The 13,580-nt window shown below is 44.5% G+C and overlaps 1 protein-coding gene and 1 non-coding gene across 2 annotated transcripts in view; one reads left to right on the forward strand and one right to left on the reverse strand.

Moving 5' to 3' along the window:
- The first annotated feature begins 10,916 nt into the window (after positions 1 to 10,916).
- Trnae-uuc (transfer RNA glutamic acid (anticodon UUC)) lies at positions 10,917 to 10,988 on the forward strand. The gene has a single exon. It is a non-coding gene; the product is annotated as a tRNA-Glu (tRNA).
- Positions 10,989 to 12,690: 1,702 nt separating this feature from the next.
- LOC128277653 (nephrin-like) overlaps positions 12,691 to 13,580 on the reverse strand; it is a 137,974-nt gene continuing 137,084 nt past the window's right edge. The window contains exons 21-22 of the mRNA XM_053016145.1: positions 13,250 to 13,340; positions 12,691 to 13,182 (exon numbers count right to left, since the gene is read on the reverse strand). Of these exons, the coding sequence (XP_052872105.1) occupies positions 12,691 to 13,182; positions 13,250 to 13,340 (583 nt within the window). The remainder of the gene's footprint in view (positions 13,183 to 13,249; positions 13,341 to 13,580) is intronic.

Genomic DNA, 13,580 nt, shown 5'->3' on the forward strand with positions numbered 1-13,580 from the left:
AAATCAAACGGAAAAGAAAAACCAAACAAAACTAAAAAGTTCGCGTAAAATGTGGTCAGTTTCGGTTTCGAATCGGTTCGGTCGTAGCAGTAGCGGCACGTCGCGCACGTCGTCGTTGTCGATGTTCCTGGCGAAAGTGGAAGAAAAAACGGTTAATAAATCGCAGGGAAAAGGATGTGCAAATAGTGTGATAACTTTTGTGCAAGCGAATGGCAGTGAAGGAAGCGAAAAGGAACGGTTGAAGCAGAAGATGCCAAAAAGTTTCTCTTGGCGGTTTCCGTCGGCTTGCTGTTGTGGCGTCGACTCGCGGATCTGAAAGAAGAAAGACAGAAGAAAGCTATTATTGCAGTCGATATTATGTAAGAAATTCTTTCGAAATGCTAAACAAGAATATAAACAATGAATTAGCTTGAGTTGGAAGTTAAACACCATTTGCTTGAAGAAATTATATTGAAATCCAATCGCAATCTGCTTATCGCCTTAACAGAGATTCAATTATTACATTTCCTTTGCACATCTTTACATTCGCAATAAAACGCAAAACGGAATACCACAATGCTCATAATCAACATAAAATATTAATACTTATTCTCCAACCCATTCGCATGAGGGTCGCGTCCTAGGGCTGAAGAAGTCTGTTTGTTTTATTTCCCTGCCCATAACTCACCGGTTTGGTTACGGACCCAAAACCCCAGCCCGAAATCGAGCCCGAAGCAACAGCTGGCACCGCTTGCTAACGGCCTCCACTGAAGCATTAGAAATGGGCAGGCGAAATCTTTTTTCCGGCATTAAGAAGCAACCATCTTCTGCGAAGCGTCGGCGTCGGAGCAACAGTTTTCCAGCCGGCATCCCGAATGTGCGGTGCGGTAGGCCTTTTTCGGGCCATCCGGCGGCTGAGCACCCTACTTCCGGGCGCAAAAGCGCCTCTTTCCGGCAAAGAAAGGTCAAAGCGGTGATAGAAATACGTTCCCAGATCGACCGAATCGACTGCAAGTCGAAGCGTCCGTCGTTGTGCAGGAAGTCGGCACACGTCTGTGTGTGTGTGTGTGTGTGTCATTTTCGTGCGCCGGTTCGCCGGCACACACTGCCGTGATCATTGGGCCTATAACGCCGGCCATAGACATGCCCTTTATCGTTCCGATAAAATTGGTGTCTATGAGATGGAGTGACGATGAAAAAGGTTTCCTAACATTAGCTTCCGGGGGGTTACTTCGGAGAGCTTTGTTTTAAGTTGTTTTATCTCTTCGTGGGCATTATCGTTTCAGAAGAGAACACCTTCCTCGAAATCGGTTTAGTTCGGTATGCGATTACCGCTTTCGGGGTGGCCCACCGGCATCCCGGCAAAATATTTGGAAAGTCAAAACCGGTGCTGCTGAAAGCCGCTCAGGAGCGCAGAATGATGACAACATTTGCGGATGACGTTTCGCTAGGAAAGCGCAGAGATAATGCAAAAAGTTACGTACGACCACTTCCAAACAAAATGATTGATTTTAAAGGTAAAGAGGAACATGTTGAAACGGAACTGTACGGAACTTTAGCAATACAACGTGCCTTAGAGCCCGAGATGGCCTGAAGTTTCCTACGGGCACCGTAAAACAACTGAAAGCTACTAGGTCTATACGTTGAGAATCGGAGTTTTTTAACACACAACAATATGTTTATAAAATTTTTATGCAACTTTCTATTTAATTCGAAGTATGTGCAATCGCTAGCTATACATTTCTCCTATCTCTCTGCTTAATCATGGATTCCCAGACGAAAGAATTCTTCGACTTTTTAAGTAAACTAATTAGTCATTCCATTTCGACTTCCTCGTAGAAAAACGAAACGCTGCTCAGCCAATACGTGTTCCATCGATGAAAAAGAATGATATTCGGAAAGAGCCAAGTCTAGTGAATAACGCGGGGAGGGATAGCAGCTTTCATCCAAGTGATTTGATAGTATCCTGAAACAGTTTTGTTTTTTGGGGACATGGAAGCCTCAGGCCACGGGCGACCAGGCGCCTCCATTTCAGAAAAAAGGAACGGCTTTTTGATCGTTTTCGATCAATGCATGGTTCAAATTGATCATTTGTTGTCAGTAGCGATCGGAATTAACGTTTTCATCAGGTTTTAGGAACTTGTGAAACACCACATCTTTCTGCCCCATCAGAATGTCCGTTTTTTGGAGTCCTTGGACGCTTTTTTTGTAAAGTCAAAATCGCCATTTTGGAATATTTTTAAACCACTTAAAGCACTGCGATCTTCCAAACACAAGTCCCGACAAACATTTGGTGCGATTCCGAAGCAGTTTTCTTCAAGAGGAGCAGAAAAATAATAATCCCCGCAAAACGTCATTTTCAGGCACAAAAGTTGACATACTTTAACCCTTTAAATGATGGGTTGCACACCGAAATAATTTATTTTTCGACCTGAACTCATTTACCTGATATCAAAACAAGGTAATGATGAATCAACCGCAAAACTGGGAAGTCCCAATAGACAGGTACAGCAATCTTTTTAAAACTCCGATTCTCAACGTATAGACCTAGTACATCAATTTGAGTTCCGTTTCAGGGCTTTCCGAGAAGAGTGAAAAATGTTTCCTTCCGACCATCATTTCGAGCGAAATAATCTCGCTTAAGACGCCCGTTGGTCGTTTGTGAGGCCAAGGTTACGGGGGACGCTTCGAAGTTGTTTCGGTGTAACAAATCGTGTTTTAATACATCACCACATCCGTTTGTCGTGTCCTTCGGTTTCTTTTATGTTTTCGCGTGCCGTGCCAACCGACCATTAGCCAGGGTTTGCTATATGCTTTCTGCACTTTCCGGCGGCTGCAAATCGTGGGGAAAATCTGCATCAACGGTCCGCAGTTAAATGAACTGATTGCCGATAAGTTTTCGTATAGTCCAGAAACTTGATGGAAAACGCTGTTTCTTGAATACAGTTTTCTCCTTTTAAATGGTCTATAAAGTATGAAAAAAGTATTGCGAATACTAAAGATTAATCCTTCTCTGAGTAATACCATACAGCTTAGCAGAGTGGCCCTAAATCTGACGTGTTCCACTTACTTTCGTTTTGTTTCATTTACTTCGCAAGTCGAGCAAATCGCTCATTCTTTCCCTAGGGTTATAAGTAGGACTACGGCAGCGGACAAATGTCCTGGTGTATCGATTGTGGCCTCGAGCAAGCATCGCACGTTTCGCTAGGAAAGCGTAGAGATAATGCAAAAAGTTCCTCCGCCGGTTCTCGTCGCGGTGCTTCCTAATCGGATTATCCGGAAAATCGATGCCGAAGGACGATGCAAACAACCCATCTGGAACATCCACCCGAAACATCGCAACACTCCGTTGAGCTTTTTACTACCAGTCAGCTCAGATCATTCCTTTTACGATGCTTTTATGGTTTTGCTTTTACATAAAATTAAAAGGTAACATTTTTGTCCTTAATTTGCGATAGGCAACATAATAACCGAAAACAGTTCCTCTGCTACTGTGAATCTTCTTTTGCGACTAAAGTTTGGGTGATAAACAAAAAGGAAAAACTACCCGTGTTGGTTTCAACACGTAGCTTTTGTGCTTGAAAGGACTTTCATTTATCATCCAGCTTATCAACAACGGCATTTTTGGTGGTGTGCCAAAATCGCATCCTTGAAACGAAGCCAAACCACATCACCAAGCCCGTTTTTTCGACTGACATCTTTTTGCGGTCCATTTGATGTGAGTTTGAAGGGCAAATAAAGCACACAAAAACGGGTGAGCGATGTTTTGTTTGTAAGCGTCTGATGGTTCGATAAAAGGCATCGTAATTGGTCCTACAAATTATGTTCAATTTGCTTTGAAGAAGGATTATTGTATGACTTTTTACTGAAATGAGCCAAAACCATACAAGAGAAAACTTACTTCGGCGTTCAACGACGTTTCAGAAAAGACTGTCAAAATGATTAATTACGCTGCGATTATTGCTGTAAGTGTCGGACTCAGGCACAATGTCGGCACAATCAATGAGCCGTTCCATTTCCTTTCGTTTGCCCGTTCTATGCTCTCGTCACGGAATATACGATAGGGTGGTTGGAGCATAAATCGTGAGAAACATTTCTATTTTCGTACGTCGGCCGGGATATTCTTTTACAACGAAACTGTAGAAATTGAAGAAACATGTTTTGAACACTTTTTAACAATTACTTGAATCGCATTGTGTAGAGGACAATGACGTATTCCAAAAAAGTTTGGGGCATTTTCACGCACCATAAATCAATGTTTCATCGCACCAATAACAGAGAGTCACGTTAGCGCTTGCATACCCATTTTAATTTCTTTGCCCCTTGGGGGTGCAAATCGTTATGTTTATTTAAATTTGTAAAATTGTTTTCATTTTGCATGCCGTTCAGAGGGAACCTCCCACTCGGCCACTAAAAATGAAACATTGTACATGTGAAAACATACGGTACCGGTCGAAGATACAATCATCCCTTACCGGTGGCTCGGTATAATTAATTATTATTTTCTAACACGGAATGTAGTGACTTGACTTTGCCGTTGGAGCACGGTACACGTCCCGGGTCGTCCGATCAACATAACACCCGGACTGACTTCCGTCGGGACGTTTCGTCGGACCGGGCCGAGATTGGTGCAAGCCGTGGCCTTCAGTAGACCCGTCCGTTTCGGAATTGCCAGTGCGAACCCTTGCTAGCTGGTGCTTGGTCGAGCACTTTGCAGGGCATAGGAGAACGTGGTTTGTGGCGCTGGCGCTAGATATCGTGACTGGCGGTATTGGAATTGCTCTATTTACTGGTCGGAGGTCAGGCGTAGTTTTTGCATATTAAACAACACTCTTGCTTCTACTCTGATTTGAAAAACAAAAAGGGTCAATCAACGGACGAAGACGTTATCGTGCCGGTATCGTTTATGGTTTTGTACAAAGTTGTGTAAATATTCTTACAGTTTCGGTTGGTGCGAGAAGCATTTCATCGTTCCACGAACTGTTATTGCAGTCACTTTACCATTTAACAAGTTTCATCCAATAATTGAATTGTATTTGATCATCAAATAGTTGCTGTAAAATCTCAAGAAGGTAGCGTTGAATATTTTATTACCTTTCGCCTGTCATTTGCCTTCCATTACCGAGCGCAAATAAAACCCGAAGCGCAGAGCAAAAACTAAAAGCCCAGATCGCAGGAAGTGCGACGGTTTGAGTGTCATTTCTGGTATTACTTCATCTGGTTTTCGCCCGTCCACTGAACCGTCGATCTTCTGGCGAGCCGCCGACAATGCGTGGTTCTGGGCCGATCGCAACGAAGAAGGTTCAACCTCAAGAGAGACACTCTCTGGTTCACCGGTAAAAATAGCCCATCATCCCAGGGCCCCGGGGCTTGTTGCATACATTCGAATCGGGTTGCGGGATGGGAACTCATCCGCAACTCAACCTGATGAAATGGGTTGTACGCTTGTAAGGATCGCGAAAGATTCCACGTATGAGTGGGCAGAAGACAGGTTGTTGCACAATTTGGCCGAAAACAAAAAACGGAAGGTCCGTTTTATTGGCACAATTTTTACGGGACCGTCAGAGCCAGAGTAGTTTGCCAACAATGATGACACAGTGAATGAGTCTTCTTGTGAATGAGCGATCGTTCGTAGGCGGTTTTTGACTTTGACATTGAATGAACACCAAATAGGCATAGAAATAAAAATGTTCGCACTATTTCATCGACGAGCTGAGAAGCACAGCTTCGGAGGACTGTTGGCCGTGCTCTAGCATATTGTTTTGTTTTCCTTTCCCTGAAACATTTACCCTGCCCGTGCAGCATCCGAGTTTTGTGCAGAAAATAAAACTCAAGAACCTTCCGGAATAATTTGTCACTTTCAGTTCATTCAACAGTTTTCGCCTCGTCTTGCGCCTCGAGGAACGTGAAATCGAAAAAGGAAACCCAGAAGTGTGGCCTCAAGCGACAGGAACACGGTGGTGACAAGAGAAATGATTTGACTGTCGTAAATAAACCCACCGCTAAGAATAGCGGACCGGGGATGGGATCAGCATTTGCGACCATGGGGCACAGCAGTTGTGAAGCAGTAATTGAAAAGAGAATATGCGGATGGGACAAGTTAACTTTTGCCTTAGTGACAGGTGATTAATGCCAACCTTGAGCAATGCTTAATTGTGTCACATTCAACAGCTTGTTCATTTTATTGAGATTTTATAAAATCCTACACACCATGCGGCTTTTATAGGCGTAGCGGCAAATCGTTTTTAGCATATCCCACATCGATTATGTTTAATGAAAGAAAACGGAGCATCATTCAATGTTCTTGGCAGTAAAATGTTAGCTTCGTCTTTACCCCAAAATTTCTCAACTTTTAAAGAGTTTCGTCGCAGTAGGTCATCTCTTACTAGCTTATTTTCATAAATGAACTAAATCAATCTAGAACACTTAAATTTTTTTAACTGCATCCTGTAAATAATAAATTTTCCATGCTTAAAATCCTTTATGACCAATTCCCTCAAGTAAAGTCCCAAACCTTTTTTTTCTAAGTATTTTGATTGATAAATCTGTCATAAATCATGTATCAGCTGCAAATCCTAGCCAGCCACCGTTCTGCGATAAAATATATATTTTTATATCAACTTGCACCTACCGGGCACATCGAACCGAGTTCTTGAAGTTCATTTTCTTATCCTCTTTTCCTATATCGGTTCACCCAACCGGGAGCAGCAAACCAACTTGCAGCTACTTTCTTTCATATTTATATCACAAAACACCAGTTTCGGATATTAAAACGAGAGAATTTTGAATCTCGCGCCATCATCGCGCGATCTTCAAACACCGCCTGGTTGACGGTCTGAACTTCACAGTCGTACGGTCGTTGGATTTTGAGAGAGCATTTGGTTGCTTAGACTGTATTGGTGTTTTGTTAACATCAACATTTGCAGCTTAGCCTACTGCGTGCCACTGCACACACCACACTTGAGGAGCATCACCATGCTGAGGTCGATCCACCGGCTCTCAGTTGCACTTCGACCTAGATGACCCATCTTATTATAAACTCCATATGATACACTCTTCATCAAACAAACAGGAAACAGATACAGAAACACACACACACATACAGGACGTTCTGTCGAATCCACCGAACCTTACGATCACCAGATCATCGATTTTTCTTCAGACACTGCGGAGCACACTGCGTGAGAGGAAAAGCGGTGAGCGCACGGACCAACCACGGAGCGGCTTTTCCGCTTCTCAGCAACACAGACACTCACTCATTACTACTTTCTGGCTAACTTTGACCCAGCTCAACGAGCACTGCTTGTTGCTGGTTGCCCCACTGTCGTTCGCAACGAGATGGGAGCAACGGAAATAAAAGAGCGAAGCAAAAAACCGGCCAACCGGCCAACCGACCAAATCCGACCGACGGTACCTCACGATGAGGCTGGTCGCACGATTTTAAAAATAAATTTTTTCACTCGCTCCTTTCCCGTGTCACATTTTTCGGTCACCATTTTTCACTGGCCACTGGGAAATGGCTGCATAGAATTTTGCCTCTTTCGCGAGGCAATTTTCCACGGGGCTCACGAAGAACCGGGGTGAAAATGGTACCTCATTTTCTTAGATTCTGCTCATTTCATGCTTCGAAATGTGCGGTGGTTTGGTACGATTATCTAATGCTTTCACTTGTGCACGATTTTTTTTCTTCCGTTATAGCACCACACGCACACACTCACACAGACACACGTACAGGTTATCTCCAGAGGTCCTGTTATGGCTGGAAGCGCTAGGAAAAGGACCAAAGATGATGGCGGATGATGGGTCGACGAGGCAAAAACCGTAATCCACGGCCCGGTTTTTGCAGTTCCCAAACCTGTGCGAGCACACAGCTCCCCGGATGGACGGACGGACCGCAGAAACGCACTGCAACGACCCTGCCCCTTGGCAGGCACACACTGGCGAAGATTGAGAGGAGCGCGATGTTCACTCGGCCACGGCTCGACTACGAATGGGTGCGTTCGTTGGGGTCGATATTTTAAGATCGGACCGACGGTGGCCGACCTGCCGGACTACAAAAATATCACCCAGCCAAGGCCTGCCCCGGGGGCAAGAGTGTCCGTTTGGTTCGCGCTTTGGATCTGGTTGTCTTGTCTAATCCGCTCCGCTGTGTAATACCACGATCTGAACGGCCGGTCGGCTTATGCTTCCCACCGACCGTCTGATCAGTGGTGTTTTACGTCGATCGCGTTTTGCTTGAGGGTTGATCTACACGCGTCGCATTGCCAGAAGTGCGTGAGTAAAACAAATATCGAAATAAGGATGCAAGTGTGAAATGAGCATTTAATGGTAAATAATTTATACTGCTCAGAATGAATGTACTGAAGAATGTTTGTCTCGAAATAGTGCGCCACAAACTGGCGAATTGTGGCTATGTCAATTAACAGAAACGAATGAAACAGGATTTAACACATTTTAACAGAATTTTAACACATACTTCTTCCATAGACATCTCTCATCATTCTCTTGATCGTGATTGATTCTCCGGGTGAATATTTTAGTTATCTTTTTCTTTTGACTTTTCTAACAACTTAGATGCTCCAATTTTGTGTGCAGTTAACCTTAAACATTTAATAAAAAAACACACCAGCCACGGACGTGGCACTTCTAATTTCGTTTTCTAATACACCATCGCTTCACCAGTGCGATTCACTTTCCGTTAAACCCTCGAGTGGTATCTTGAAAATAACCGCGTTTGAAACCCGCGCGGAAAGCAAAATTTCAACAATCATTTTTCTGCCTTCGCACAGCTAACGGCCAGCCAGCACAATCCTCGCCACCGTTCCGGGTTTGCGTTTGCGGGGCAATCGAACTCGGGAAGCACCTCTTGCGCGTACCTCAAAAGAGCTAATTTTATTTATGCACGCAGAAACCAGAGAAAAAGAAACAATATTCACGCACGCAACGCACACGTACGCCACACCTTCCGCAACGGTTCAAGAGTAGCTTCGGTGTAGTAACTGCGGCGGGATTAGAATCTTTTTTTAGGGGACGGACCGGCCGAACGCTCGCTCCGACCGATGGTCGGGGTTGGGGGTTGATGAGCTCCGTGCTCCGTGGCATGGGGAACGTTTTTGATGCGTTTTTCCATCTGCAAAAGTAATCAACCACTGTGCCTCCGTTGCAGTAACGATATTCAAAATTTAATGTCCCGGCCATGCGTAAACGGAAGCGTGTGAGTAGAAGGGGGGGCTAGCAGAAGGTTGGATGGTTTTTTTAATAATTCATTCGGATCGGACTGGAATCGTTGCGGAACTAAACACTGTCTCACTCACTGTCGGACCGCACGGTATTGTGGAGGGCCCAGCTCGGGCCCGTATCGACGAAAAGGACAACCTCAGGCAACGACGTTTCGACCTCGACTGAAACGGAAAGCCGTGTGCGTACGGTTCGCTCCTTCGGATTGCGGATATGGCGTCAGGGTTGAGTGCAACCTTGAGAACTTAACAACAATCGGTGATTGTTCTTCTTCTTTGCACATCGTGGCTCTGGCTTAATGACTTAATCTTATGTTGAAAATGGTTTGAAAATTGAATACATTTTATTCATTTACCATTAAGTCCGTTGGATGCTATGATTCATGGGAAAACCATCATTACTACCCATGCTTGTTAGCGCGAAAAGTGCGGTCGTAGATGACACCAATACAATGAGCCATCGGGTCTGCATGTTGCTGCGCTTCGGTTCTCGAACTTCGAGAAGCATCGGCTGTCAGGTGGTTCTCGTTACTGCGGGATTCGACCATAACAAACCGAACCACTCGCTCGCTGTCCCGAACGAGGAGCGTCGTAGAGGATCTCAAACCACGTCCAAACAGCTGTGTGTTGCCTGCGGCCCGCCGCATCTTCGGTGGCGTGTACAACAACAGCATGCGCAACAGCTCTCAACGCTCGTTGCTATCGCACCGGCAACTTGACACGCACACACACCCACACGAATGGGGCCGTGTATGCAGGAAACATAGCTTGGGCCATGTTTTTGCTGACTTACGGAGTGACTAATGGCAGCTAGAGTGAAACGAATAATTTCGCTGTTTTTTTCCTCTCGGTTTTGTTGTTTCTTCAGCACAGTCCTTCGGTTTGGTGAGTTTTCTGGTGGTGCCGTGTAGTGGTGTGCGTGTTGGATCCGCGCAGTACGATGCTCGGACAAAGCAACATACCGCAGTAAGCAACGGTATTTGCTGTTGCCTAGAAACGCCGATGCCTGCTTACATTGTCCCTGGTTTGCTGGCAGCGTTTTTGTTGAAAATTACACCTTCCGTCGGAGCGGAACATCGATCAGCTGTTTAGCAGCGTCTGGGTCTAGGTCTAATCTATTTTTGAAAAAAGAAAGTAAACGACATTTTTACGACGACACTGATGTCATACGGAAAATACGGTGCTCGGAGCAAAACCAGACAAGCGGCGAGCGTTGTTTGCTCTGAATACATAATTAAAAGCTAATCGCTGCAGGGATAATGAATCTTAAAATTAATCACCCTGCGGGAGGATGGTTGTATAATGCCTGATTGTATCTATGACAACAGTTGATTGATAGTGGATTGATTGACTAGTTTCATTCACCACTGACCAGGCGCCTCCATTTATATTGGCGTTTTTGTGCGTTTCAATAAACACCAGGCGCCTCCACCGATGGGTGGAAACGAAACGGATCATAAAATTAGAACTGACACCTTGGCAAGTCATTTGATATATTTTTTGTTCAACATATTGCTATGCAGGCAGCTGCAATTGTACCAGATCTACTGTAATGTGATCTACAACAGTGATCTACTACAAAGGTTTGTCGTCAAGTGCAATAAGGCTCTTAGAAACAGTACAGATGAGGTAAAACAAGTTGACCTTAGAATGCACAAAACGGAACCTAGCCGTGGGCCAAAGTTCATGCTACCTTTGACCTCCCATATGGTCTAGTGGCTAGGATATCTGGCTTTCACCCAGAAGGCCCGGGTTCGATTCCCGGTATGGGAAATGTTAACAATCTTTTTTTATCGTCATTATACAACAATACAAACACAAACAATGGGTTCAAGTTATATGTTACTACTTTTATTTACTCGTTAGAAAAGCTCATTCCATTCGAAATTGACTTGTGTGTTCCTTTGTATTTCGAATTTGTCATTCAATCAATCATGTACATTTAGGATACTTCTTCAGTCACTTACCCTGCATTATCGGCAATTAAACATGACTTGGACACCCTCTTTACATTAATCGTTAACGTACTTTTTGTAGTCCGGTTTAATGGTAGTAAAAACAGTTACGTACTACCTATAGGTCAATTTTTGATGGCCAAAACCGTGAATTTAATCAACAAAAGTTACATTTTGTGGTCTTATTGTTACATTGGTGTATTTAAAGTAATTTTTCTATCTATGGTCCTTTACGGGTCGGGTTTATAATGGGTCGCTCAGATGATGCTACTATAATGTGTATTCTAATCGGACGACCGCGGGTGTGTTGTGTGCCGTTGGCGGTTGGGAGCATTAAAAACATCGACAAAAAATCGACAGCTGCTTGTGTTGTGTACCAGTTATGAGATCATACTATACATTGGTATGAAAAGGGACGACTGTTTGTACATGTTTTATTATAGTAATAAAAATCCGAATCCGGCAGTAAATTAGAATGGTTCAGCGTTTGATGGATGCATCTGGCAGTGTTGTGGAGTAGAACTTATGATGCGTTAAACGAACTTTTACTTTTTTGCTGTAAGTTTATGGAACCGGGTGATGCATTGTCTAGCTATGAAATATCTTTACCAAAATATTGGAAGCCAATTTGGCGAAACATGGTGCCGTTAAATTCGATGTACCGTTTAAAGTAATCGCGATCGCGTAAAGCGTACGCACACTTGTTAACTGCTTCAACTCTGTCACGTCTCTTTGGCCTCTAACAGTTTTCTTACACTAGCAAACGATGTGGTTTCGTAAATCGAAGTTAATCTTTACTAAGGCTAATACAGTTTAAAACTGCCATGTCTTTTGATATCTAATCGGGGCGTTTTTCAACGTTGAGGTATTGGCAATAAGACGTACGAGCCACGAAACTGTCATTCATTTATTTGACAATAGAAAATCCTGTAGCCGGGTCAACTACAACAGAATCGCCCCTAACCTTAAATTAAAACAAACTTAAAAAAGGGATATTTCGAGAAGTTTTTGGTAAAAGCATATGCTTAATGTTAGGTGTGTAATTGACAATTGTGAACTGCGTTTCGGCCGTTTGTTATCAATACTATTGCATCATTTCATTCAAACAAGCCGCGGCTTGGCTGCTGCTGCTGTTCGAGAAGCTTCAATAGCTTCAGGGTTTTTCTTAGTTTGATCTAGACATGCTAACAAATATCTATAATTTTTATTTACATTGCTGTACATTTATGCGGAAAAGCCAACGAATTTGGGGTTGATTTTAGTTTGTAAAAAACGTACTCACTCAACGTACGGTTGAACAATTACGAGCGTATGCCGAAGACGACCAAGGGTGAGAGCGATATTGGCCACTGTTCTTAAGAGATTTTAGTAATCATCACCATCACATTTAAAGTAAATTCCAAAAGTAAATCAATGCCTCGTTAATCTATACTTTCTTCACGTTGCCTTAGCTTCCTAAGCAATACCGTCGCATGGCCTCCAGAGAACACGTCTTCAGACGTTCAGAACCTCACCGTTCACTACACCAGATGACCGTCGGCGTCGGTATATCCGAGGGACACGTTGTACGATGCGAGGCTCGAGCTTCCCGGCGGATCGTACGTTCCCATCAGCATCCCCTGCTGGGCCAGCTGGGACCCATTGCCTAACGACGAGTTGACGTGTGGTGCCATCGTCAGCAAACCGCTTGGTCCGCTGCTACCGGCATACGGATCGTAAGGAGCCATGGCTGCTTGATGCTGATACTGCGTCGGGTGCGCTGAAAGAGCGGAAATAGCCAGCGTACCGCTGACGTTGCTGTTGCTGCGCTTGGGATCTTTCAGAATGCCTTGAGGTTGTTTAGGTGTCGATTGGACGGCGTTGGCGATGTTACCGCTAAGGCTCGCTAGTGGGACGCCGGCCGAGAGGCTACCATCGTGGGACCTGTGCGGCAGTGTGTGATGCGTTACGTCCGGCGGTGGAACCATGGTCCGTGCGATGCGGCGCAATGTTTCCGAAGCACTTTCGGGTTCCTGCAAACAAGGACCAGGTTGCGTTCGGTTGTGGTACAATTCGATTGTCGTGGCGTCCGCTGCTTACCATTGGTGGATAGGACAAGTACCGGCCACTGTTCATATTGTAGTACGACCCATCCATCGGAGGACCGGGCGAGGGGGTCGTAATGTAACTGCTTGGGCCGAGCACTTGCTCCTCAAGGATGCGCTGCTCGAATCCCATCGATGGGTTGTGTCCCGGATGCGGCAAGGTGTTTGTCCGCGCTAAAGCAGAGAAGCAGAGAAATGTTGCGCGTGAAATATTTCAAATATTGCCGAAAAAGGAAAACTTCAGATGCCGATTGACAGCAAATAAATTCAACATAAACCCCCCCGGATTCGGTTGTACAAACATGTTGGAAGAAGAAGAAGAAGAA

This window comes from Anopheles cruzii, chromosome 2 (genome assembly GCF_943734635.1).
Source record: "Anopheles cruzii chromosome 2, idAnoCruzAS_RS32_06, whole genome shotgun sequence".
Taxonomy (NCBI): Eukaryota; Metazoa; Arthropoda; class Insecta; order Diptera; family Culicidae; genus Anopheles; species Anopheles cruzii.